General features: G+C 42.6%; 1 protein-coding gene across 5 annotated transcripts in view; it reads right to left on the bottom strand.

The window, feature by feature from the left end:
* Positions 1 to 27,816, bottom strand: part of SLC23A2 (solute carrier family 23 member 2) — a 76,214-nt gene that overhangs the window by 8,198 nt on the left and 40,200 nt on the right. For all 5 annotated transcript variants that reach the window (XM_033159176.1, XM_033159175.1, XM_033159173.1 and 2 more), the window contains 9 exons: positions 24,208 to 24,324; positions 21,371 to 21,528; positions 17,319 to 17,407; positions 12,847 to 12,917; positions 11,437 to 11,618; positions 6,658 to 6,778; positions 4,199 to 4,355; positions 2,998 to 3,145; positions 1,360 to 1,465 (listed from right to left, as the gene is read on the bottom strand). In XM_033159176.1, the coding sequence (XP_033015067.1) occupies positions 1,360 to 1,465; positions 2,998 to 3,145; positions 4,199 to 4,355; positions 6,658 to 6,778; positions 11,437 to 11,618; positions 12,847 to 12,917; positions 17,319 to 17,407; positions 21,371 to 21,528; positions 24,208 to 24,324 (1,149 nt within the window). The remainder of the gene's footprint in view (positions 1 to 1,359; positions 1,466 to 2,997; positions 3,146 to 4,198; positions 4,356 to 6,657; positions 6,779 to 11,436; positions 11,619 to 12,846; positions 12,918 to 17,318; positions 17,408 to 21,370; positions 21,529 to 24,207; positions 24,325 to 27,816) is intronic.

Genomic DNA, 27,816 nt, shown 5'->3' with positions numbered 1-27,816 from the left:
TACGAGATCAAGGTAAAACAGGTGTGACAGGTCCCTAGATAACTGCAGACCGCCAATATTAGGCTATGGAAATGGGGCCAACCCACTACTGCAATTCCATGTATTTTTGTAAGAAACCCCCCTCCCCCCTAAAAAAAATTGCATCCAGTAGATGGCGATGTTCATATTCAGACTTTCACAAGCAAATCACTGAAGATAAAAAAATGATTTAAGGGCCAAGCTACACAGGACTCTAGAAATCTTGTGTCTTTAAACATCTGTCTGTCCCCAACATGTATAAAACTTACAGCACAAAATGTGGGGTGGAGATGCTGAAACCACCTCCCCTCCTTTCCATGCAATTCATTCCTCAAGGATATTTAACGGTACATTAAACTTGAAATAAATTTTAAAAAACAAAAAATTGTCCAGTAGCACCTTAGAGACCAACTAAGTTTGTTCTGGGCATAAGCTTTGCATGCACACGAAAGCTTATACCCAGAACAAACTTAGTTGGTCTCTAAGGTGCTACTGGATAATATTTTTATTTTTTCATTTATTTCAACTGCGTCAGACCAACACGGCTACCTACCTGTATTTTAAACTGTATATACACGGCTTATTTATTTTATTTATAAAAATATTTATGTACCACCTACTACAGTGAGTTTCAAGGCAATGCTTAACAAGACTATTAAAACAAAACTATTAAAACAATAACACCTTCATACAAATCAAACTAAAGTGCAGTGTAATTTAACAATCTTACTGGAACTAAACATCAGAAACTATTTAGATTACATTAGTTTTATTGAATTTATGTACTGCTTCACACACAAAAAGAGTGTGATTTGTAATATACAAAAATGCAATATACAATAAAAATACAATTTTAACAAGTGTCACAATATCATCAGTGTTGGCACTTGTTAGATCCCAAAGGGGTTTTGCGTGTGACTTTTATAGCGTTTTAACTCACCACACCCCAGCATTACACTTAATTAAGTGGGAACAACCACCCCATTTCATATTTGCAAATGATAATGGAGAGTTGAGTCCAGCTTTTTCATGCAGTGACAAGTGAAACATCTCATGTTCACTGATCTTTAAGTACTCTGCCGGCAAGTACAAGGGGTAACTAACCAACACTAAAAGGATCTTAAGCATGCAAGCCAGAGACTAATCACACCCCAAGCATTCATCAAGACTTACAGAAAAGAGGGTGCGTTTCAAAATAGTAACAACACAGCAATCAGATTGTGTTTTCTATGTACAAATTTAACTGAACTCTGCTCTTGAGAACTCTGCTCTCTTCACGAAGCATGTGCAGGGGAAGTTCCCGCCATGATAAATCTCAAGCTTATTTGAACAGATATGTACCTTCGTAATCCCCAAGACTCCGATGTTGGGGCTAGAGGAAGTAGAACCATTTCCAGTGCCAAACACTCCATCTAATACACAGGAAAGGCCTTCTATGAAAATGCCCCTGCAATTGGAAGAAAAATGTTGAGATTACGCTATATAGCATGTTAGAAAAGCATGAAAACCAGTCGAGGCCAGGGAAACACAAGTAGTTATTTTCCGACTCTCAAGCAGGACTGGCAGCCACTGTAGTTAAGGGCTGGGTATTTGACAGTTAAAGACGTCATCAACTGGTCAAATATTCTTATGCATTTGTAACACAGAATACAGTGGAACCTCAGAAGCCAAACACTTTTGAACTCGAACGTTTCGGTTCCCAAAAGATCAAAACCCAGAAGTGATTGTTTTGGGTTTTGATTGATTTTCGGAAGCCGAACGTCTGACGTGGCTTCCGATTAGCTGCAGGATGCTCCTGCAGCCAATCAAAAGCTGCGCTTTGGAAGTTGAATGGGCTTCTGAAATGGATTCTGTTCGACTTCCAAGGTACGACTGTACTACAAATAAAACAAAGTGATTTCCCCCCCAACCTCATACAAGGAAAAAGCCACACTATCTCCTGGCCTGCAGCAGAAAGATCCAAGAAAACTCAAGCCCAGTAGAGACATCCTCTTCATGACCCTCTCATCTCTGCCCCTTCTGCAGTTCTTGTCAACTCTCACTTTCTGGATTCCTCATGTCCTTTCATGTTTTAAGGAAACTCACACTAACTTTTGTCTTTACATATGAAGCTTCTGAAATTGTCTTTCACTACTGCATAGGGGTCTCAGCATGATTCTTTTTCATTATAGCATCTACTGAATGGTCTGTTCTTATGTATGCATTAGTATATTATATATTATTGTTCTGTATGAATTTGTCACTACACTGATGTTGTATTTCTTACTTTTTGTTGCATATTATTTTTGTTATGGAATTGTTACCAGGATTGTTGATCTTTGCTATGCATTGTGCTCCCACTGGTATTGTACAGTGCTTTGAGCATATTTTTTATGGAAAGGTATTATATAAATAAACATGTTGATTCTATATTTTAAAAGTATTTAGACACCCTGAACTTTTCAGTCATGATGGGGAGAGGGAAAGAGGCAGTCAACTGGCCGGTCAGCTGACCACCCTGCCAATTCAAATATTTTGAAGCCAAGCCAACCGGGATGTTTGGCAGGGCAATGCAGTACCATAATCAGGTGGAACATGACTGAGAAGGATGCAGTCGAGTAATTTTATCTCTGTGGCTGCTCAGTGCAAACATGACCATAGAACCATTTTTTGATTAATCAACATTTTCTTGACTTGCGGAAGAATGTGTAATTGTCCCTAGTGAAAACAGGTTAGAAGTAAGGCAATGTGATATGAAATCTGCCTGTGGGATTTGAACGATTAAGGTAGTTTGATCATCGACATCACTAATTGATGCTGCAATATTGAGTTATGAGTATACACTTGCAAACTCATCTTCATATATGCTACAGTTCTGAATTTTTTGGTGCCACAAGTCTATAATATTGCAAAAACTGAAAGAAATTAGGACTTTGAGTCCAGGGAAATGGGGCACAGCAAAGGGTGAGAAAGAAGCAAAGTCTTTTCCAGGAAGCTCACCTGTTTATTGCATGGATTGGTGGTGGAGGAGCACAAGATAACCTCGCGCAGGCATAATAATCGCCAATTGATTCAATGATGCTAGCAACCACGGCACTGAGCATTCCAATCACACCTGCAGCTGATATTGTAGGTAATCCCCACTGAACTGTGAAGACAAAAAAATCCATAATCTTTCTTACTGTATTTAAAGCGAAGTGGCTTTTAAGGTGTAAAATGTTGTCTCAGCTCATAGGATGGCCAATTTCCGGGTTTTAGGGGTGGGCAATAGCATTTCTTCTCAAAACACACAAACTGACACTACATATGTAGTCAGCCAACATAATAAATTGGTACCATCTACTCAGGAGGGCTTCTCACATGCATTTACATAGAATCAGAATTGTAGATTTGGACAGGACCCTGTGGGTCATGTGGTCCAACTCCTTTAAAAGCAGGAATCTCAACACAGTCACCCACCCAATTTGAAACCATACCGTACCCTGCTTAGCTTTTGCAATGTGCTAGCAGTTTTGTTAGCATCACATGCAGATAGGTTTACCTGCACATCACATTTTAAAAATCCAAACATGAGAATAAAAATGATGTGGAATATTTATCTAATGTAACCTGTCTATTTTCCTTATGAGTGGAAGCATGGACAAGCTTTACCAGAGGCCATTGGACCAGATTGCCTTGAGAACTGCATCTGCCATTTGCCCACTCTCATCTTAGATTATATAGATTGTTCTTTATAAAATAATAAAACACTAAAGCTGAATCTGTCTTCAGAACTGACCTACCAAACGCAGTGTGGCCAAAGAGAAAGGGGTTTATTTAGCTGACATAGCACCAAGAGAACCATCAGCTTAATTCACACCACAGTTAAACCAAGAGGCATTCAACTGCCTTAGACCACCAGCCCAGCTATGTCAGTATTGTCTCTAGTCTCACTGGCAGCAGATCTCCAAGACAGAGATCTTTCACAGCCTTGCTCCCTTTTCACTGGAGATCTTGGGCTGCTGAACCACAGACCTGGCAGCAACTTGGGAGCTGAATCACAAACTCTTGTTTCTGCAAGCACATGCCAGTGATCAGGTAACTTCTTCTGTACTCATGCAAGGTGCAGAAAGAAATAAACTAATGTAAGTCTGGAGTAACTGTATCAGAGAGCAAAGCTTTGTGGGAAACTCTCCCTTAAGTGCTTGCTAAATACACTTACATGGATAAGGAACCTTGAACCATGGAGCTACCAAAAGCACTCCTTGCCTAGCATCAGTGCGTGCATAGAATCCGTACTTTGTACTATCAGGTGGAAACACATCTGTCACAGTGAAGATGAAGCACAACAACCAGGATACAAGAATGGCTAGAATGATCTGCAGTGGGAACAGAAAGGGGCAAGTTGTTGCATCAAGGATTTTGTGAACACATTCCCTTTACAATTTTTAGAAGACCCTTCTAGTTCAAAATAGATCCTTCCAATTTCTCCAAACTGGGAATATCTCCAAATAAGCACTTAAAGGAGCACCATTAATCCTTTTAAGATAAAACTAAGCATTGTGCACGCTGATAAATTCACAACAATTTACAAAAATAACATCAGTGGATCCCAGAGGGCTAACTGAAGAATAAATAAATTGATTTGGGGTGGGGTGGGGGGTGCTGTAGAACTCTTTAGGAACTGGATTTAGCATTATCTGAAACTGCAACCAAACTCACAAGCAGGGTGTCACGGTGATGGCCACCCCCTGTTCATTCTCAGCATGTGATTATCAGAGATACACTGCTGATGGACATGGAGGCTCTGTTCAGCTAAACTGCCATCAACAGACCTGACAGCTAAATCTGCTTAATTTTTACAAAACCATTTAAGTGGGTAACTTGAAGTGAAACTGCCAATAATTTTCACTGGCTGAGCCTGAATTTCCATGCTCTGGAGAGTGAATGGTTTCGCTACCACTCTCTCCACATCCTTCATTGCAGTCCTCTGACTAAAGAGCCTGAATCCCCTTCACTTGAGGCTCAGGTGGCTTGGGTGGCCTGGAGTGCCTTCCATCAGCTTTGGATAGTGGCCCACCTGCACCCCTATCTGGACAAGGATAGCCTAGTATCTGTTGTCTATGCTCTGGTAACCTCTAGGTTAATTACTGCCTCTGAAGATGGTTCAGAAACTTCAGCTGGTGCGGAATTCAGCGTCCAGGTTGCTCACTAGGGCAAGATGATTTCAGCACATAACATCAATCTGGCCTATCTGGCGGGCAATTACTTTCCAGGCCCAATGCAAAGTGCTGATGTTGACCTATAAACAGCTCAGGACCGCAATACCAAGGACCACTTCTCTCCATATCAACTAAACCAGACCCTGTGATCATCATCTGAGGCCCTTCTTTGTGTGCCTCCTCTGTGCAAAGTCTAGAGGGTGGCAACATGAGAATGGGCCTTTTCTGCAGTGGCTCCCCATTTGTGGAATGCTCTCCCCAGGAAGGCTCATCTGGTGCCTTCATTACAAATCTGCAGGCACTAGGCAAAAACATTCCTCTTCTCCCAGGCCTTTCACTAATTAAAGAATTTATGGTCTTTTAAATAGCTACTTGAAGATGCTGGGAATGGTCATGGGGAGATTTGGGGCAAGGTGCCATCAACATGCCAATGAAATTCAGCTCTTTTTCTCCATAAGACCTGAATCAGGAGAGGTCCTTTGGGCTCTGAACCAGTTCCTGGCTGCAGTGATGGGATAGATGTGGGAAACTAAACTGAGCTTAAAACCCAGCAAGCCGGAATATTGTGGGTGATTGTCTCCCATTTTTAGGAAATTGCCCAATTGCCTGCCCTGGGGGTGTTGCACTTGCCCTAAAGAGGCAGGTATGTGGTCTGGGGGGGGGGCAGGGGATGCTTCTGGATCCAGCTTTGTCTCTGGAAGCAGAGGTAACACCACTTGCTTGAAGTCCCTTTTACTAGCTCCAACTCGTATGACAGCTGCAGCAATCCCTGGACCTGGTTAGCTGAATCACAACAGCTGCGACGTTGGTGACACTGAAGGTTGGATTACTGCAATGCGCTCTATATGGGGTTTTTCTTGAGCTTGGTCCAGAAACTGCAGTTAGCAACCATTCTGCTGCATATAATGCTTACTGGAGTGGGATTCTGTCAGCATTTTACACCTGTGATCAGAGTTCTACACTGGCTGCCAATTGGTTACTAGCTCAGCTTCAAGATGTTACTATTAGAATATAAAGCCATTATCATATTGGGACCAGTTAACTTGAAGGATCACTTTGCCACATATGTACCCACTCAGCCACTTTTACAAGTGCCACATAATGTTCCAATCTTTTAGCGTCACAGTTCCTACACTTTGGAACTTCCCTTTTTATTCCTGCCCTGTTTATGCAAGTCTACTGAGAATACAAAGTTGGTGTGTACTTTAAACTGCAGATTTAGTTTACAATGAATATTTTTATCTGTTGGTTTTCTTCTTTTTGCTTTTTAAAAGCTAGATTTTACTGTTGACTTTTACTGACATTTTAAATGCAAACTTTATATTCTTTGTAAACTGCTTGGAGATTTTATGCACAGTTAAGCAGCATACAAATTTTGAAAAATAAATAAAATTACACTAAAATAACCACCAGTAGACAGAACAAATAAAACACAGTGAAAGCTGAAGAGAGAACTTACAGGAAACATCTTAAAAAGCTGTAACCGGTATGCAGTCCATCCTTTTTTTGATTTATAGATGGGTAATGGTAACTTGACATTTCGGGCATACTGAGAAAACAACAGCACTAGGAAAATAGTCCTAGAAAAGGGAGAGGAAGGAGAAAAGTTAATGAATCAATTAACTCTTCAATGAGGTAATAGTTAGCCAACAGAAGCAACTGCAGTTTCCAGCACAGAGATGGAAGGGATGCAAGGATCATCTAGTCCAACTCCCGGCAATGAAGGAATTGCAACTAATAATAATAATTATTATTATATATATACCACCCTCCCCGGCCGAGACCTGGCTCAGAGAGGCTAAGATCATAAAAACAACACAATAAGCATAGAAACAGACATCAATTAATTAAAATACATCTTAAAATTAATTCAGACATTAAAATCTGGGCAGGTGGCAATTATCAGGGTGGAATTGAGAGTGGTTAATAATTGCCAGAGCCAACTGTTTCCACAAGGACCTGTGAGCGGGTTGGGGGCCTCCTTTGGGCTTGTTTTATACAAGGGAAAGTAAGTCAAACTGCATCCTGCCCAAAGCGGAGCAACTCTGTCTTGCAGGCCCTGCGGGAAGATGTCAAATCTCGCAGGGCCCTGGTCTGTTGTAGGAGAGCATTCCACCAGGCTGGGGCCATGGCTGAAAAGGCCCTGGCTCTAGTCGAGGCCAGTCTAAAATCCCTGGCGCCCAGGATCTTCAAGGTGTTGTTGTTAGCAGACCGTAAGGTCCTCTGTGGGGCATACCAGAAGAGGCGGTCCCGTAGGTATGAGGGTCCTAGGCCGTATAGGGCTTTAAAGGTTAAAAGGTAAAGGTAAAGGGACCCCTGACTATTAGGTCCAGTCGTGTCCGACTCTGGGGTTGCGGTGCTCATCTCGTGTTACTGGCCGAGGGAGCCAGCGTACAGCTTCCGGGTCATGAGGCCAGCATGACTAAGCCGCTTCTGGCGAACCAGAGCAGCGCAGGGAAATGCCGTTTACCTTCCCGCTGGAACGGTACCTATTTATCTACTTGCACTTGACGTGCTTTCGAACTGCTAGGTGGGCAGGAGCAGGGACCGAGCAACGGGAGCTCACCCCGTCGCAGGGATTCGAACCGCCGACCTTCTGATCAGCGGGCTTTAAAGGTTCAAACCAGCACCTTAAACCTGATCCTGTACTCCACCGGGAGCCAGTGCAGCTGCTATAGCACTGGGTGAATGTGATCCCACGGCAGGGACCCCGTAAGGAGTCTCGCCACAGCATTCTGCACCTGCTGGAGTTTCTGGGTCAGTTTCAAGGGCAGCCCCACGTAGAGAACCAAAGAATCCCTGACAAGTGGCCACCCAAACATTGCTTAAAATCCTCCAAGGAGTCCACCACCTTCTGAGAGAGTCTGATCCACTGTGAAACAGCTTACTGTCATAAATTTCTTCCTTGTGCTTAGTCAGAATCTCCTTCCTTGCCACTTGAATCCATTGGCTTGGGTCCTACTCTCTGGAGCAGAAGAAATCTAACTTGGTCCACCTTCCTTGGGATACCACTTTAGATTTTTAAGATGAATATCATATCACCTCTCAGTTTTATTGTTGTACATTTACAACTACAGTAAAACTGCATATTTAAAGTACAGCAACTACTGCAGACATATAATTGCATCATGGCAACAGTTTTTATTTTTAGTCAGAGAAAGTAAGGAATTAGCCTTTTAAAATGAAAAAAGTTACTTAATGTTGCCATTTCTTTCTTTCTTTTTTAATGTGCTTTATAAGCATAAGCTTAATTTAATTTGTTCCGCTCACAAGCTTTAAGAACTGAAATCCCACAATGAATTTGCCTTTCAGCCTGCAAAACCTATGCCCACTAGAACAGATGACGTTTTGTCTGGGGGAGAAGCAAAATTACTACAGTGGGAGGCCGGCTTAGGCTTTAGCATGTTTTGAAGTCTTGCCGAAATCCACATTTTTGGAAGTGAAGCAAGACCAAAAACAACCACCACCACCACCCTCCCCAGTGCTAAGAAAGAAATCTAATCTTTGGTCTCCACAAAGTTATGGGCATGCAAAGTGTCAATAGGGTAGTTGGGAGACGAATGTTTTTTGCTTTCAAGGTTAGGCAGCCAGGTTCTCTTTTTAAGCTCAGGGGCAAGAACTTCACTGTGTGGGGACTTGGAATTTCCCCTTATTTTTATATCAGGTATTTATATATTGCTTAATGGGGGGATGGGAGGTGCTTGACAGATATCTCATCTTCTGTGCTTCTTTCTTTAATGTGTTTTAAGCTGCATTAACACTGCCTGTGAGCTGCCTTGAGCTCAAGAAAGGCTCAATAAATAAATAAATCAATTAAATAAATGTATTGCTCAGGGGCCATGCTTCCTCACTTGGCTGCCACGGGATGTGAAACAATGGCCAAAGTAAGCAAACTTATGGTCCAAATTGTTAGCCTCTGAAATAAGCAGGCTTCCAATTACATAACCAAATCCTCAGAATGCACCTATCAACAAAATGTGTGTGCCATTACACATGTTCAGACTTTCTATGCTGGAAGAAGGCTGTCTTTATGTTAAGTGCCAAACACAGCTTCGAGAAATGCTAATCCACTGAGAACACAGCTACAAATTCCTGAACAAACTTCCCTGAAATTCTAGGAGGGCAGATTACATCCCCGTATATTAAAGGGTAAGGCCAAAATCACCTTTCACTCAAAAGGAGACAGACAAAGACCTTTGTTCTTCTCCTTCAGGCACAAAGATCTGAACTCTGCAGTGGCATCATTTGATACCATGACTTTCTGTTAAGCATGAATGAATAAAAAATGGAAAGCTTTCTTGTGCTGTTTTTTTAAAACGTGAAAGCCTTAACAATAGTTTTAAAATATGGCTTCTTTAAGGAACAGCATTTGATCTAGTGCTATCAAATTATTTATACAAAATTGCTGGGGTGTGATTTTTTTGGGGGGGGGGTGCGTTTGGGTGAAGAGGGTTCACCAACATCCTAAGACCAGCTTCTACTCTTTCATACGCTTTTTCACACCTGTTGAAAACTAACTATTCCCTCAATCTGCTGCTGATTCTGTGAATTAAAAAACCCACACAACTTGAAATGACTTCTTTATTACATGGTCCTAGCCAAGGACGCAGATGGAGCTGTGGTCTAAACCACAGAGCCTAGGGCCTGCCGATCAAAAGGTCGGCAGTTCGAATCCCTGTGACGGGGTGATCTCCCGTTGCTCGGTCCCAGCTCCTGCCCACCTAGCAGTTTGAAAGCATGTCAAAGTGCAAGTAGAGAAATATGTACTGCTCTGGCGGGAAGGTAAACGGCGTTTCCGTGCGCTGCTCTGGCCGGAAGCTGTCCGCGGACAAACGTCGGCTCCCTTGGCATATGGAGCGAGATGAGTGCCGCAACCCCAGAGTCGTCCGCGACTGGACTTAACTGTGAGGGGTACCTTTACTTTTACCTAGCCATCAGAATCATGTAAGTAAATGTACTGAAACTGCAGGTCCATTTTGCCACTGATGATTATGGCAAACAATACCCTCATACTGTCCACATGCTGAGAGGTGGGGACCAGGATCCCTGTTGCCAGAGCAACCAGGCTTCACCCCCTCATGCATCACTGCTATTAAGTGGGTCAGAGTCAGACTGCAGAGACAGGGTGAATTCAGGGCTGCCTTGCTTCCTATAACAATATCGTTGATTTAAGAGGTCAGTCTGTGCCCCAAGAGTCAATCACCCATTTAACTTGAACCTGGCCCTTGAGCCAAGGCTTTAAAGGTAGTGTTGCTTTCAGTTGCTGGTAATCTTCCCCGCACCCCAATCCCTGGTGACTGATGTCCCGATTTGATTGCTAAAAACAAACATTGAAATTCCAACAGTTTTGTATGTTTTTAAACTTGATTTTTAGTTGCCTAGAGACTGCCTAGTGGTCAGGCAATAACACACATACACAAAAACATTATCAACAATTCTGGCAATGTTTGTGTGATCAACTTGGAATGAAGACAGTTTTCCTAATAGTCACATTTCTTCTGATTTCTTGGAATTTAGTGGTAGTATTTTAGACATGGCCACCGAACCTAGAACTTACAGGAGGGATAGAATATGCATGAAGATTGCAAGAGGACTTAAAAATGATGTTCTGAACATATGAATATGCCACAGAAGTGCTAACACCAGGCCTCATAATCATTTTTTTCTGTAATAGCAGCGGGATGCTGCTGAACTGGAAATGTACTGGGATCCAATGTAGATCCGGTCTTAAAGGATCTACATTGGCTCCCAGTACGTTTCTGAGCACAATTCAAAGTGTTGGTGCTGACCTTTAAAGCCCTAAATGGCTTTGGCCCTGTATACCTGAAGGAGCATCTCCACCCCCATCGTTCTGCCCGGACACTGAGGTCCAGCTCTGAGGGCCTTCTGGCGGTTCCCTCACTGCGAGAAGCAAAGCTAAAGGGAACCAGGCAGAGGGCCTTCTCGGTAGTTGTGCCCACCCTCGCCAAGCTTCGTGGCCGAGTGGGGATTCGAACCCTGGTCTCCCAGTTCCTAACTTCTACATTGTTAGCTGCTTTAGGCATCTGGAAAGCCAGCACACCATTACTTAAGAAATTATTTAGAATATAACTTAGAAGAATTCTCATTTCATAGATCCTTCTTCATTTTAAGATACTGGCCCTTAGTACCCCCTAGGAGAGGCAATAGTGACAGACATTGGCTGTTTTATACTGACTGACTGCACTTCATCAACTGTTGAGGGACAAAGGATACTCACAGCATGGCTATGCCCCAGTGTTTGCCTGCTCTTTCTCCAGCAGCCTGAAAGCCAGAAAGCCCAATGAGAGCCACAGTTGGTGTAATCGTCAGAGGTCCAATGTATCTCAGGAGCGCTCCTGGCAGGCCCAGGAACCCAATCACCACTTCTATCAAAGATGACATAATAATAGCGCCTTGGATCTGAACACAGAGAAAAATAATAGTAATTTAGATTTTTACAGAAATTCTATGTTTCTGAGGGGTTTACTTTTTAATGGGTGGATGAACTGCAAGTCAAATAATTCAGTGACTAGGCAGAACTGGGCAATGGCATGTGTTATTCAGCTAAGTGCTTAAGCAGATGTTTTCTGGGCTAAAGAATATCTGAAGCTCAGAGGTATGTTCTGTGGTATCAACAGAAGTCGGTTCAATAGCAAAGATCCCAACTTCATCCACTTCCTCTTACCACTTAAGCACACTGCTTGCTTTCAATGCACAACGGGGTCCTTAGACCAGCCTGGCCGTTGTGTCCATAGCACATCACACTGTCATACAGGAAGACCTGGGTTCCAAGCTAACCTTTAAAGCTCTCAGATCGAACCGGCAAGGGCTGGTGGCGCCACGGAGGTGATGCTCTTAGCTCCTAGGGGCAGAGTGTATGATGCATTTGGTCACACGTGCTCTTTAGAAGCTGGCATAGAGCAGCGCTGTGGTCTCAGGAGACTGCCAGCCCCCCCTTGGCTGCAGGCCTCTTGGCAGGATGGAACTACGGTTTGAAGATGGGGAAGAGAGAGGGGATGTTTTAAATTGAGGAATAACTGGCAGCCCAAAGCAATGGGATGGGAGAAAAGTTCCATGACACACGTGTGAACGGGAGTCTATGCTATTTTTTCCCCCTGTAGTGAGACAACTCTCCTGGATTCCTACGGATATTTGCATCTAAAGAATGATCATTAGAGGAGGAGGAGAAACCCAATAGCAAAACTACACATGGCTTTGGGAAAACTGGGCACTCCTTATAATTGTACCTGGCTTTCCAAAACAGAAATACAATAAATGTGGATTATCCTCATTGCAGAGCAGAGACAATCCAATAATTTGTTAGAAGCTAATTGGTTATTTTGGCTAACACTGGTCAGATGCCCATATCACAAGATGCAGAATGCCAAACTCCCCTAACATGGGAGCATGTCTCCATCAAGACCATAGTGCACCTCAAGTTGTTTTGGGGAGGGTGAGGGGGCTTTGCAGGCACAATTAACATACAGAAAAGAGTAAAACCTGCATGGAATGAATGTGTAGAAAAAGTTACATGCAAAGAGAAGAACGAAAAAGGGAAACAATTCCAACAGTTCAAGGTAGCAGGGCATCTGGATGAAAAGAACCTACTGAAGTGAGGACATGGCACTGATTACATGGTGCAAGTTACCTCTCGTATCCTAGGGTACCAGATGTGTTCCGTATGCAGCAGTTCTGTTGTTCCATTGGTAATCATTGTAGCTTAGGAAGACAAAAAGAAATATTTCACATTATAGCAAAATAAAGCACAACGATTCCCTGCACCCCAGCACTAAATTCTGTATGAAACAAGAAGGCGCCCAAGTCCAGAATTACAACACAAAGAGGATAGTCTGCTTCAGGCGACTCTCAACCTGTCCAACCTCTCTATGAAAATCTCCAAGAAAGACGACTGCAGAACTTTAGCAACTTGCTCTGTTGAAACTGAATCATGATACCCCGGAATACCAGGTGCTCCAGGTGCTGGGTAGTTAAGACCAAGGGCACAGTCATCACCTCCAGAATCTGCTTGTCAGTGATCAACTGGCATCTGACTGGCCATGGCTAGAAAGGCTGGCACAGGCAACATTCATAGGAGTTGCTCCTGAGGTTAGTACAGTGCTGAACCTCCTATTTCCTTCTATGGCTTTAACCCAACTGTTTGGCCATTCTAGTGAATGAACAGGCTCTACCACCACCAATCTGCCTGCCCCCCCCCCAGCACTTCTTATGGACATCATTTCATATATTTTGCTTTTTAACCACCACCCCATCATTGTTTATTTGTTCCCTCACATAATTTGTAAATCATTCATTCTTTATTTAGGCTGTGTTCTAGACGAATTCATTCCTCAAGGGCTAACCTCTAATGCCAGTTTCAAGACTGTTGAAACTAGGAATGGACAAGTAACCAGAGTTGGCACAAAGGGAGGCAAAAGTCCACTTGAGAGCTGCAGAGAGATGATTCAGAGTGCAGATAAAGTGACTTTTGCATATTGTTTCTCCGGATCTGTCGCCTGTTAATTGGGATGGCTAGACCGCAATAGCAGCTCCCGTCTGACACCTCACGAAGGTTAGAAGTGGTCAAGGAAGAAAGAACAAAGGTTCTTTTCATAAACAAAATGTTCTATATTTATGATTCCTAATTTCCATACAGTAGCTCTTCCCTGAGGCATGCAGAAATGTAGCCTTCCTGATCTATTAGAGCTGCAGTCAGGCTATTTGACCTAAAATCCTGCAATTAGTACACAAGAATATATGTTCAGTGTCACTGATGCCCAGCGGGGCCTGAGCTTCCACACAAAAACAGATTCTGTAACCAGAAAACCAAAGCAGCATAATTATTGTACAAACAAAATTGAAAGCATATACCGGTATTTTGTACACTTGTTTTGAGATCATTATTTTAGAATTTGGAAGTGTTTGCCTTTTTATTGTCATCCATTTGGAAAAGAGGATTTGCAGGACTTCGAAGGAACTAGGACTTCAGCTGAGCAGCGTATGGACATGTGTCTCCTGACTGTGCATGAAGCTGCAGATATAAGGACCCTGAATCTTGGTGAATGTATGTATTGCACACTGTATCTTTGAGATTTTTAACTACTGGTGGTAAAAATGCCCTTCCCTCCAACTCCTCTGCATGTCACAGGACCTCCTACCATACTGCCAAACTACTTCCTGCAATGTCAAGTAGAGCGAGTTCAAATCTCAGTTCATTTTTTTTTCCAAATCTCAGTTCAACCATGGACTTATAGAGCTGACCTTAGACCTCTCAGCCTTAATTGCTCACTGCAACATGGGAACAATAATGGCTTTTCATGAAGGCTTGTTGTTTGGAGGATGAGGTAAGAACTCTTTGCAAGCTTTGGAACTAATGATAGGCTACCATCTCAAAAAAGATTCCACATAATCTTCTGAGATATCTGTTTAGGCTTTCCTGGGAACCCAGCATATATTCTAATTCCCAAAGGTGCTTCAAAGCAAAGTTGCCCTGAGTCATCTGGGCTTGGTCAATCTGTAGCAGAGTGTTTTCCTATTCTGCTTCCTTGCTGGGCCATGCCACATTCAGCAAGGAAAAACAAAAACCTATGTAATCACTGGACCACCAGTTTACAGTTTGGGACATGTAGGTTCTCTCTAACCATTCCAAAAATGGTTTCTGCTTTCAAATGCTCAGGAAAAGAACCTGCAGCCCCTTTAGAAAAGGCAAGCAATCAGCTAAAAATGTGGACACTGTTGCTACTCTCTTTCCTCATAGGACAGTTGTTTCTCATCAAGTGCAGTATTAGCATTGGCTGCACTCTAGTCTTAAGTAACAGATCAGGCCCTGGCCTCTAGTCATGTAAACATGCCAATTATTTCCGAAAGTACTTTGTGCTATTTTATACTTGTTTGCCCTGTTAAGACCTGTCAGAAAGAATATATGTAGGAACGAACACACACACACACACACCACCATCACAAAAAAATTTCATGTTCTAGTTTCCTTAGACTTGCCAATGTAGTCAAGACACTGTGGCTCCAAATAATGCTATAAAAACATTGTATAAGCAAGGAAGGAATAATAAAAAATGGGTTTTCCAGGTAGAAAACAGGCTCATTCTTTAGTGTTTGCTGTGAATAAACAATGGTTTACCATAACCATGGAACCAAATACAGGTGGGTAGCCGTGTTGGTCTGCCATAGTCAAAACAAAATTGAAAATTCTCTCTAGTAGCACCTTAGAGACCAACTGAGTTTGTTCCTGGTATGAGCTTTCGTGTGCATGCACACTTCTTCAGAAGGAACCAAAAACAATGGTTTAGCATTAGAAGGACAAACTGAAACACTTGGTTCACACACTACCTCCTCCTCCTCTGGCATGGCCATGTGGAGTTTGGGTTCTATCACTCTTTTTTAGACAAACCACAGCTTGTTTGTGACATCCAGACCAGGACAAACTGCAGTTATGCTCAACTATAGTTAGTAGAAAAAGCCAAGTTCAAACTGTACTTTTCGAGGCTAGCTTCTTTTCACAAACACACAGTGCACAGGAACCAGAGGAGCAGGACCCATCACCACAGCCAGAGGGGGGGGGCATCTCCATGAACACGGCAGACTCTGAGGCATAGAGAGCAGTGCCATGTATGCTCTAGGAGGCTGAGGCAGGCAAGGCCCCTCAGCCCAGCTCACTAACTGACCTAGGAGGAGGTGTGTCAGTGGATTAGGCTCAGGACAGGTGAGGGTCACCTGCCTCGTCAAGCCCAGATGCTGCGATCAAGATTCAAGGGATAAAAGAGAAGCAGGACTGAGGTGCTGTGTCTGCTCAACTTCCCATGTTGATTGACCACAGCTTGGTTGTCCTAGGAGCTTCACAGGACTGAACCCCTTGCATCGGCTGCAGAGGCAGGAACCTGGCCTGACTGTTGGACAATGGACTTGGCTTGCGGTATTGAACATGGACAGTGTTTCCTGACCTTTTGGGACTACTAACATTTGGCCTTGGGACTGTATACACTAGTGGGACTGGTGGCTAGGGGTTCAGGACACATGAAGAGAGAAGAGCAGAGACAGATACGTCAACATCATATTTTCAGATTGCTTGGGAAGACCCAAAGGCGGAGATTTAGGCAGCTGTGTGAAACAGGTCATACATACACCATTATACTTAAGTATACAAAAGAATACAGGCAACTCCCCATTTGTGCGCATTTGGCATGCATATGACCATGCACACGTGTGCCATTTTCAACACTGGAAAGGGGTCGGGGTGGGGGCAGAACTCCCCCATGCAAATGGGGTGTTGCCTGTTCGTAAGAGGAGCCCTGCTGGATCGTTCCATGCCAATTCCAATATTAGCATAACAAGAGCCTGCTGGATCAAGCCAATGCCCCATCTAGTCCAGCATCCTGTTCTTACATTGGCCAACCAGATGCCCATGGGAAACCAGCAAGCAGGATTCGGGCACAAGAGCAATCTCCCCTCCGGTGGTTTCCAGCAACTGGTAAAAGAAGCCAACATGCAGAGATGAAGGCAACATTCCTCTCCCACTATTGCATCCAGACACTGAAGTCCCTGAAGATGCAGAATCCATACAGCCATCACTACTGGCAGCCCACACTTTTTTTTTTAGTTGTTTAATGAGTGTACTAGTGTGAGACAAATTCTGGTACCTCTCTTGAGTGGCTGGGGAAACCCAGCCAGATGGGAGGGGTATAAATTAATAATAACAATTAATAATATCTTGAACAGCAAAAACCTTACCAAAAGCTTTGGCTAAAACATGTCAAGACAGTCTTCACACAGTAAGTAACCAGCTTGAAACCGACCTCTTCTCACTCACCTGCTAGATTCAAGCCCAAACTGGCATGCTAGAGTAACCTGGCAAGCTTATGTGAAGCCCAGTTTGGTGTGCTTATTCAAGACACTAATTCAAAGGGCCCATAGCAGTCCTCTGAAAAATCCCTGGGGTCAGGCTATGGAATTTGCTGCATTTGTCTGGGTATTTTCAAAATTCAATATGGTCTCTACTCTTTAGACAATATTATCTCCTAGAGATTAAATCTGCATTGAGACAACTTTCATCTGTTTCATCTCACACTCTGAACTACCTGAAAGATTAAGATGGAAATTGCTTTTGCTTACCTGTGCTGTTGCATCTCCATTTGTCCAAAGACAGAATAGCTCTGGCAGGAGCCAAGAATGCAAAAGCACTGGCTTGGAACAAAGGTAACCTGAAAGAAAAAGAGAAAAAGGAAATACCTCAAACTTTTGGTGCAGTGTCATAACTTTCATGCAGATCTTTTCTAAGGAAAAGAAGAATCAGAAGCCCTTATTGGATTCATTTGACCAGATTACACAAAATGTTGACTTAAATACCAGTAAGATAAATGAGGGTGAGGAAGGGGTCCACTTCCCATCTTATCTGTGGACTATTTGGGAGGCTTTTGACAAGCCACAGCCAGTGTTATATTACCCCATCAGCAAAATGGCAATATTAGAGTGAGCTCTCTCATGAAAGAGACAGGTAAGTAATATTTTTTAATACAATCCACTCCTGGGAGTTTTTTTTTTTCTTCTAGAAAGTGGCACGAACAGTTTAATAAACAATTTCCCCATACTGTAGTCATCTATTGATTATGCAGTAGAATTCAAAGTCCTAAATGCTCAGTCTCTGCATAGTTCAGAGGATACTGCACCAGATGGACCTTTGGTTTGGGTCCAGCAGTGCTCCTTTATATGAACTCCTTCCTGCATGCTAAGGATCCAGATAAAAGGCAGTCTCAGTAGTTGTCTCAAAATTGCTCAGCGTGGTGCTGATCACATGAAGGTTGCATGTTCGATCTCCGCAAGGGACAGCTGCATATTCCTGCATTGCAGGGGGTTGGACTAAATGATCTTCAGTGTCCCTTCCAACTATGATTCTATTCATTTTTAATGCCCCTACCCACCCAAGCCCTTATAGTGTGAGGCAGGTTAGAAATCTCTTCCCCATGCCCTAGGAAGAAGTAGGTTCTAGACATAGGAGCCGACTCCTAGGGGCCATGGGGGCTTCGGCCCCCTGCAATAAAATATTTGTGGGGGCCAGGCCCCTGCAAAGTTGACGGGCATTCCCCTTCAAATGGTGTGTGCGCACTGCGTTATGTGATCGATTATGTGAGGCGGGCCTTACATTATCTGGGCCCCCACAATATTTTATTCAAGTTGTCACGGCACCTCTGGTTCTAGAGCAGATTGGTGGGGGTTTTTTGGGGGGAGGGAGCTACAAGGGGGGAAGAGGAATAGCCAAAAGATTCCCATCCCATTCTGCTGATAGAAGCCTTACCAATATCCGAGTGACACTGTTGATACAACCCAATGTATCTGTGACCACACAGCGGTGCTGTGACAACATATCAAACTTTGTGAAGTGTAATATCTGTATTATATAAGTTATTTTGGCAGAACATCATTACTTGTAAAGTGCACACAAATAACTCAAATTTGCACAGGCAATAAGCCGTGGCATTTGCTTTTTAAGAGCAACCCACACAACTATCCATATCAATCAAGTAAGGCCAATGCTGGAAGAAAGACAAAGTAATATTTGCCCGATTTATAACATGAGCAAAAACTGAACATTATTCTTTGCAATAGCAGAGTGACGTATGCTGGGCGAATGACTCAATATCACGGGGATTTTGTTGGCTCTTGTGTTCTGCCCCTGGTAAAGTTGTTGTTCTTCTCCCTCACGTACACATTACCCTTTCAAAAGCCCTCTAATTAAGTGTATGCAATTAAATACATTCTTCAAAAGTTAGATCACTGAGTGTTTAGAATTTATTTCCAGAAAGGGTTTCTTTTCTTCTCTGTGGGGTAAAAAATAAGAACCAGTCCATGTTTAAACATACCTAATCAAATTGCATTTAAGCACTTTTTGTAGTGATTAAGGACTGATCTTTTTAGCATCTTACAGAATCTGTGACTTCTTATTCCGAGCAAATTTATTTAGGACATGTGAGACATATCAGGCTTAACAAGTGCATTTCTTGCTTCTCAAACAGTTCAGTTACAATAACCCCTTTGTCAAAAGCCTGTCAGCTAGCATGCAGCAAATGCTTTCAAGTATAACTGGGGTGGGGTGGAAGGAATTAGTGCTACTTTGTTACAGGTTTTGTTACAACCAAACAGTATATACAATTTGTTAATTAACAAACGTAGAACATTCTAAAAATGAGGTACACAGAGAATCCAAAAGGCTTAAGAGAAAATCTGGAGATACTGTGACAGACTATTTTAAAGGCTGGAGCATACAATCTTGTATCTATTCACTTATGTTCTACTAATGCACATTTAGAATTCATCCAGGTGGCAAGAGCAATAATTAAGATGTTTAACAGTCTTTTAGATCAACCTATGCTGGTGTAAATAACTTGGATTCTTAAAATCAGAAGTAATAGCCAGAAACCATTAAAGTATTTTTGTACCAGTGGAATTTGAGATTGCAAAATACAGAAAAGTTTGACTTAAAGAGAAAGGGGCAGATTAAAGGACTGCCGTCTGGTACAGATGTACCATTCTCATATTTCCTGTTCACGCTTAGGGAACCAGCTGTGTGGTGTAGATTCTTACACTCCCTCCATCTCACTTCCCCAGTCTGCTTTCATCACGATGCAGTGTGCCAGTACTAACCATGCTTAGCACTGATTTTTGCAGGGAGAAAACCAGAAGTGAGAGCTCTGTCTTCTAGTGCTCATTTTTAGGAAGATTTTCACATATGGTTGCTATAGCCTTTGGGCTTCCTCTGCTCAGGGAAGAACTGCTTTTAAGGTTTGTAAGGATTACAGGGCAGTGCAGTTCACAGGGAGGAGCAAGATTTTCTTTCTGGGAACTATAGCATCATGTCTTGGAAGAAATAGCAAGAACATTCTGAGCAAGTCAGGAAAAAACAAAGGACAAAAAGTCTCTTCCCCCCCCCCCCCTAGATTGGTACCATTTATATCTTTCTGTGGATCACTTGACACGAAACTAGATCATATCTACTTTAATTGAAGAAACATGAAATTGTATTGCCCAGGGCTTGAGGTTTTTCTTTGGGAAGATTCTCTTCAATCATCTTCATTTATTTAAACAGGCTTAACTGAACTCTCCTACTGAGCTGCTGCTATCTTACCACCCAATATTCTATTTCATATGTAAATTATGCCAAATACCTTGTTTTTGAGGGAAAGACTCCAAGACTTGATATTACTTGGAAAAACAGGTGCCATGGAAGGAGATAACAAGAGCCTAATACAATGAATTGTTAATATTATTTTAAATTTTTGTTACATTTAGGTTAAATATATAGAAAGAAGTACTGGAGCAGAATCCCCTGCTACCACAAGGGATATTTTTGAGGGGTGCGGGAGTTATATATTTTGGAAAGGCACAGAGAGCAAAACTACCCACAAAACAGTGTGTGCTCTCCACTACCATACTTGTATAAACTAGTTTATTCCATCAATGCTTACAGTGAGCTGGAATCATCCCCAGTTAGCAAGGCAGAGAAGTGATTTTTAGACTGAGAAGGGGTCAGCTGCTGTTGCTTTTTGTCCCCATTTTAGATTGCTATTGTGCCACAAATGCGCACAGCTGGATGAGGGCCCAGGTCCAGAGGCAAAGTGCATGTTTGCAAGCAGAAGGCTCCTTGCTCTATCATTAGCAGCATCTCTCAGGAAAGGAATGGAAGGATGGGAAGGGCAGAGGGGAAGGGCCTCTAGCGGAGCTCATGGAGTGCTGGTGCTATCAGAGAAAACCAGTGGAACAACCATCTCACTTGGCATAAGGCAGGTTCACATGATTCAGATATTTGAAATATCAGTCATGCTTTAAAAAAAATGTTTCAATAGCTAATTATTGTTTTAATAAATTAACATGTATACTCAGGTGGGCTACTTATTTCTGACCTACTTTTTTATTTAAGTTGCACTAATTCTTGAATCACTGGCCAAAGTTGAACTAGTTGCTTGGGATAGGGAGAGATGTATCTCTAAACCAGCCTTTCTCAACCTTGGGTCACCAGGTGTTTTTGGCCTACAACTCCCATCATCCCTAGGTAGCAGGACCAGTGGTCATGGATTATGGGAGTTGTAGTCCAATAACATCTGGGAACCCAAGGTTGAGAAAGGCTGCTCTAAACAGTTATCGGGCAGTCAAATATCATCCTCTTAACTTACCTGCACCCAAACGTCGTTTGCAGCAAAGTTGTGATTCCAACACAGAAGAATATGGTCCCAATCAGCTGGCTAGTAGCCCACTGGTCAAATCCAACACACATGGCATCTGCTAGCAAGAAGGGCACTGCTATAGTGCCACTGAAACACGTCAGGTAATGCTGCAAATAGAGAGTTATTTTATTTACAAGCATGATATATGATTGCCTTCAGTTGGTTTACACCATTACTATTAGCTCAAGAGCATATTTTTCAAGCGCAATATATTTCCAAATTGCTCCCAAGCAACCATCAATTAGCACCTGCTTATGGATAAGCAATTTCTAAAAGCAGGACTCAACTGTGAAGACACACGCCGTCTGGCAAGACCAAAGCAGAAGTGGTGCTGCATTGCAGCACAAAGCAAAGTAGAAGCGAGAAGACAACAAACAATGCAATAGGTTGTTAAAAGCCATCTGGAGAGCACAGCATCACTACTCCCTAAGGAATTAAGTCTCGATGCAGAACTTCACTTGGGATAGATTCCTGCCAAGGGTTAGGAAATGCCAGTGTAAAATAAAATCAGCAGGTATATATTATACTACCAAGAAACCTTACTCAAAACTATTGTTTTCTGTAGTGTGGATATGGTAAACACTGGGGAGGGGGCTATAGCTCAGTTGTAAAGTGCCTGCTCTGCATGCAGAAGGATCAGTCACTGGCATCGCAGGTAGCTGCATTGACAGGAACTGTCCAAGACCCTGTAGAGCTGCTGCCAGTCTATGAAGACTAAGAGATTGATTGTGTATAATGACTTGGAGCAGAACCACTGCAAAGAAACTATGGAAGTCTCAGACTCTCCAAGTGTCTCTATTTTCCAGGGATGTCCCTGATTTAGAGAAGCCATCCCGGTTTCTGAGTTGATCCCAGAACGTCCCACTTTTCCTTAGGATGCCCCTATTTTCATTGGAGAAATGTTGGAGGGCATGGAGCTATCCAACCGCCAAGCCGTCTGAAGGCAATCCTGTATAGGGAAGTTCTTTAAATGTTGAATGATTTATTATGTTTTTGTATATGTTGGAAGCTGCCCAGAGTCCTGGGGCAACCCAATAAGATGTGTGGGGTATAAATAGTAAAATTATCCTTATGGAATGGGATGTCCCTATTTTCATCAGAGAAATGTTGGCGGGTATGAAGTAATTCTTATAAAAATTAAAGATATAGAAGCATACAATTGAATGGGCCAGGCGGAATCTTGGAGGTCATCCAGTTCAGTCCCCTGCTAAGTGCAGGATCTGGAACATAATTTGAAGATTTATATGTAAGATTGTAATGGAGATAATCAATGAATTGTTATCTCCATCCTTCATTTTTGCCTGATTGCAAGATTCTGGGAAGCTTTGCTCTAAGGATAGTGGTGCTGTATAAGTTATAAATAGACAAACTCCCAAAGTCTTACTATATAATAAATAGCAAATGTTCCTATATACAAAAGGCATGGTCAGTCACTGCAAAAATGAAGCACTCAAAAGCACAGTTTAATCATTATTTTTCAAAACATACTTGAAAGCAACTTTTCTTTAGAAATGCCTTGATACCAAGAGCAGAACTCCTGGGCTTGGGAAAATTGAGTTTGTGGGCCAGCAGGCTTATCAGTTAGAAAGGACCTAGTGATCCTACTGATCAGTACAGGATCTACAATTCGGAAGTCAGTGACAGACAGCCATCCAGATTTTGCCTAAATGCCTCCAGTGAAGGAGAGTCCACCAGCTGCCAAAGCAGTCTGCATCACTGCCAAACAGTTCCTAAGGTTTAGTCGGAATCTGCTTGGAAGTCCTGCCCTCTGGAGCAACAGATAACACAGCTGTTCCAACCTCACATGACAGTCCTTCAGATACTGTCACGACCACAACTTAAATCTTCTCTTCTTCAGGCTATTACACCTACCCTGGTCTTTCAACCATTCCTCATAGGAACTGCAGGCAAAGGATCCTTGGGTCTTTTCTCTTGAACTACACACACAGGGATCCCTTCAGCAGGACCAGATCGATGACAGTATAGTCCCTACAGCACACAAACGAAATGGCACTTCTTTCCCAGGCTACAGGAGCAATGGGAAGTTCTGCTGCACAAGACCCAATGACTTGAATGGAAACTTTGCAAAAACATTACTATGACCTTCCAAAGCTTCCATTTGTTTCAAAAGGGCTTGTTCTGTTCTTTGGTCAGGTCTGCTATATCTCTCCTACTTGATGCTCTTAAATGCATCTTAAGACCTGCTGCTTGAGGTAGCCACCTCATTTTGACTCCTAGTGGAGCAACCTCTGCTTCTAAAATACCTCATTTTGGCTACAAGGCTTTGCAGACTACAGTACCAAAATTCCCAGGATCACCCATTGGTAGAACAGCAGTACAAGATTATGGGTTGTATTTAGAATTCCCAAATTAATGCGCCAAGCGCACCTAGCAATGGGGCAAATTAACCTTGTGGACTTTTGGGGTAACCCGGAGTTCGTTCAGAAGCCATGAAAGAACTGCCTATATAAGCAGTAGGACAAACATTTCCAGAGGCTCCAGAAATATTTTTGCCCTCTCCAGTGTACCAATATGCTACTGTTGCATTGAAGTACTGTGAAAGCAGAGCTGGCTTCTCACCTTCCCAGCTTCAGCAATTAAAATTCAGAGAACTGGTACCAAAGAGGAAACTTGTCTGTAAGCCAACATCAGTTCTTGAAATCTTTCATTCCTGTGTTGCTTGCCTGCATTAGTTAAGGCTTTTTTTCCTGCTGAGTAATACTTAAAATATTAAATATAGCACAGTAGGAATAACGAGAGCACCATATTTTTCTCACAACATGTACCTGTAATCCCAAGAATATGCAGAGGTACCAGGGAGGAACATCTTCAATTGTGTATATCATGTCCGTTCTTTGGGCGTCCAAGCTTCCGCTGCAATCTAGTGTCTCCGCCAGCGAACTCTGTTAAAAACAGATCAAGCGGTGGAAACAAATAATTAGTAATTTAGTTTTATAGAATGCACCAGTTCAATATGCAACATGGTTAAGAGAGCACATTTGACAAGATCTGTGCCCTGATTCAAAGCAGCATCAATACACACACTTAAAAAGCAAGATCTTTTAGCTTTCAAGTAATCTGTTGCACTTAGTATGCAAAAGATATGTACACACACACTCACCCTTTCATATAACCAACCTCTTCCCTTTACCTACAAGCAGGGCATTATTCCCTTCTTGTAATATAACCGTGGCACATTACGCCAAAAGGAAGATTATGATGGTCAACTGGATTACACAAACAAATAGAGCATGAGGAACACCAAATCATATATCATCAGGAAAGGGGCGTTTAAGAATAAATATAGTAACAATGGCAAAACTTGCATAAGAGACCAAGATTTCACAATTCATGGTACAAATACTACTTACTACAATGGATGTATTCCTTTCAGTACACAGAGCTGAATTTTCAGGGAGTTAGACTCAAATCAGGGTTGCATTAGAATTTGGGCAAGATACAACAGGATGAAAAGTCTGACCACGCTTACTAGAGCAGGAGAGAAAACAATGGTTCCCTTTATGGCCCTATGTGAAAAGAATCCAGCTTAAAAATAAAATTTCTAGACTCCATAACATTTGAAAGCATCATGGTAAAAACTGCTCAAGGATCAAACATTAAGACACTGAGAAGAAGCCCAATATGGTGGTCTTTCTGTAATTCTAAGTATCAAGGTCATACATTGTCCAATATTTTTCAAGAGTTCACTGAAGTCTTTCCTATTTCATAGTAATAATTTGGAAAGCCAAGAGCGCTGAGTTGGCTCACTTATAATTGTGGCAACTACAATGTTTCTATGAATAGTAAGCAAAAATGTGAAAAATTAGCAACACTGATGGTATCCTCAGGTTTACTCATGATACATGTCTGATTCACCCCCTCATTGCTGGTTGCTCTTCTTATTCCAATGCAGGGGGAGAATTACAGTAAATAGCCACAACCTGTGCTGCAGAATCTTGGTCTTTTGCTGGTGGATCACTATTGTGAGCCACATGGGCAATGGCCCACAACCACCTTTTGGAGAGGAAAAGAAGACAAGAGAGCAGATGGAGGAGGACAGAGGAAGGAACAGATTTAGGTATTTATTTATTCAATTTATATCCTGCCCTTCCTCCAATTCAGCAAATAGAGAAATACAGTGAAGCTAATATATATACGGATGTCAGGGGTTTGTCCCAAGCTCAACGCAGGGTGGTGGAAGGGCCCTTGGGATGCTATAGAGAGCCTCCTTCCCACCTGACCAGTAGCGCTTCCTCTTCCAGCAGGGGAGACAGCGATGCCTCGAGAAGGGAGGGGGAAGCAGCCCAGGGAACTGAGAGCCGAGGCTCTGGGGATATTGGAGAGACCCTGCACTCCCCTCACGCAGAGGGAGAGGAGAGAGAGACACCATTTCCGTGGCCCCAAATGCATAGAGGTGTGAAACGAAAAGAGGGGAGGCGGGGATTTCGTATGCCGAAGCTCTTATGTTGGGATCAGAACCGGAAGGGGCCACTCCTGGATTCTGCAGATGGTTGATACAGACATGAACTTTTAAGCTCTGCACTGTACATAGTATGCACAATAAAACTACTAAAGGAACGGCTAGAGTTTTGCCTGGTTACTCATGAGCAACCATCCAAGCACCTCACAACAGTGAAACTAAACACACAAACTAAAACATGGGCATCAGATTAGGAATAAAAGCATGGGAAGGCAAACTAAGACCCTGGGGCCGGATCCAGCCCAATCGCCTTCTAAATCCGGCCCGTGGACGGTCTGGGAATCAGCGTGTTTTTACATGGATAGAATGTGTCCTTTAATTTAAAATGTATCCCTGGGTTATTTGTGGGGCATAAGAATTTGTTCCTTTTTTTTCCTTTTTCAAAATATAGTCCAGCCCCCCACAAGGTCTGAAGGACAGTTGACCGGCCCCCTGCTGAAAAAGTTTGCTGACCCCTGAATAAAGGGATCTAAAAGGTCTGAAATGGTTGTTCAGCTTACATCAGTGGTTCCCAAAGAGGGTAGTAGCATCCCTTGGGGGCCAGTGGGATCACTCAGGGGCTACTAAGAGGCAGAGGGGTGCCAGAAGTGTAAATGACTATCAGACTGGCCACACTGGATCAAGTTCATCAGTTTTGTTGAATTAATTACAGTAAATAGTTTAAATTGGATTTTGAATAAATGAACAACTGGTTGTTACTGTTTTGAATTTCACTGTGTTTTTCTATTCCTTAGTGGGTCGGGCAAACTGCCCTTCTGAATAATGCTTTTTATAGGGTAGCAGGCACTGGAGATGAATTTATGGAACCAAGGGGGCGGTGGCCCAAAAAATGTTTGGGAACCACTAGCCTAGCGCTATCCACAGAAGTCATTTTAAGTATTTGTTCTGAGATACTTTTTATTGGCCACAGGCATCTGAAGGCAGCCCTGTTTAGGGAAGCTTTTAATGTTTAATATATTATTGCATTTTAGTATTCTGTTGGAAGCCGCCCAGAGTGGCTGGGGAAACCCAGCTAGATGGGCAGGGTATAAATAATAATAATAATAGTTGTTGTTGTTGTTGTTTATAGGAGGATGTATTTAATTTACCAATCTCAGTGGAAAGAAGGGCTTTTATAACTACCTTGCTGACTTGAACCATATTTGGCTGATTATCTATATTTGAAGGTATCTGAAGAAGTGTGCATGCACACGAAAGCTCATACCAAGAGCAAACTCAGTTGGTCTCTAAGGTGCTAATGGAAAGAATTTTCTGTTTTGTTTCGACTATGGCAGACCAACATGGCTACCTATCTATATTTGGTTGTTGAATAGAAGACCCAAAACCAGTCCTTTTTTCTAAAAAAAAATGTTTAGGGATACTCTCATTTTCCTACTCATATTGAAATACTGCCCCTCAATAATGCCGAACTTGGGTTCACAAAATGTTTAGGGGTATGCGAACCCCTGCGTCCCCCCAGAAAAAAGCACTGCCCAAAACCAAACCCATTTACTCATCAATGCTGTGTTTAGTATCAGAGAGATAATTGAAACTACAGCAGCAGATGAATTTTTATTTCCACTCCAGTGCTGATTTAGTAACAAAACACATACTTCTGTCGAAGGCAATGGAGAGTTCCTTTGTTTTGTTTTGACGGGAACTTTTAAGTTCTCCCTGTGGTTGTGATTTCAACCATGACAACTCAACCCTGAGCACAGCATGGCTGACATCAGTTGAACTGAACGAGATGCTAATGAAGGAAAACAGCTTGTTATGCAGGATAGTTACACCTAGTTGTACTAATGCCAGATTTCTCAAAGCAGCATGTGGCAGGGATCAGGCAATCTTGTCAGATCTGTGGAAAACTCCTCACAGAGCTCCTGCCTACAGGGAGGCTCTCCCTTTCTCCCTCTCCTGGGACAACACAGTCACTGAA

Source organism: Lacerta agilis, chromosome 8 (assembly GCF_009819535.1).
Source record: "Lacerta agilis isolate rLacAgi1 chromosome 8, rLacAgi1.pri, whole genome shotgun sequence".
Taxonomy (NCBI): Eukaryota; Metazoa; Chordata; class Lepidosauria; order Squamata; family Lacertidae; genus Lacerta; species Lacerta agilis.
The sequence above is the reverse complement of the archived record's forward strand: the minus strand, read 5'-3'. Positions and strand labels throughout refer to the sequence as shown.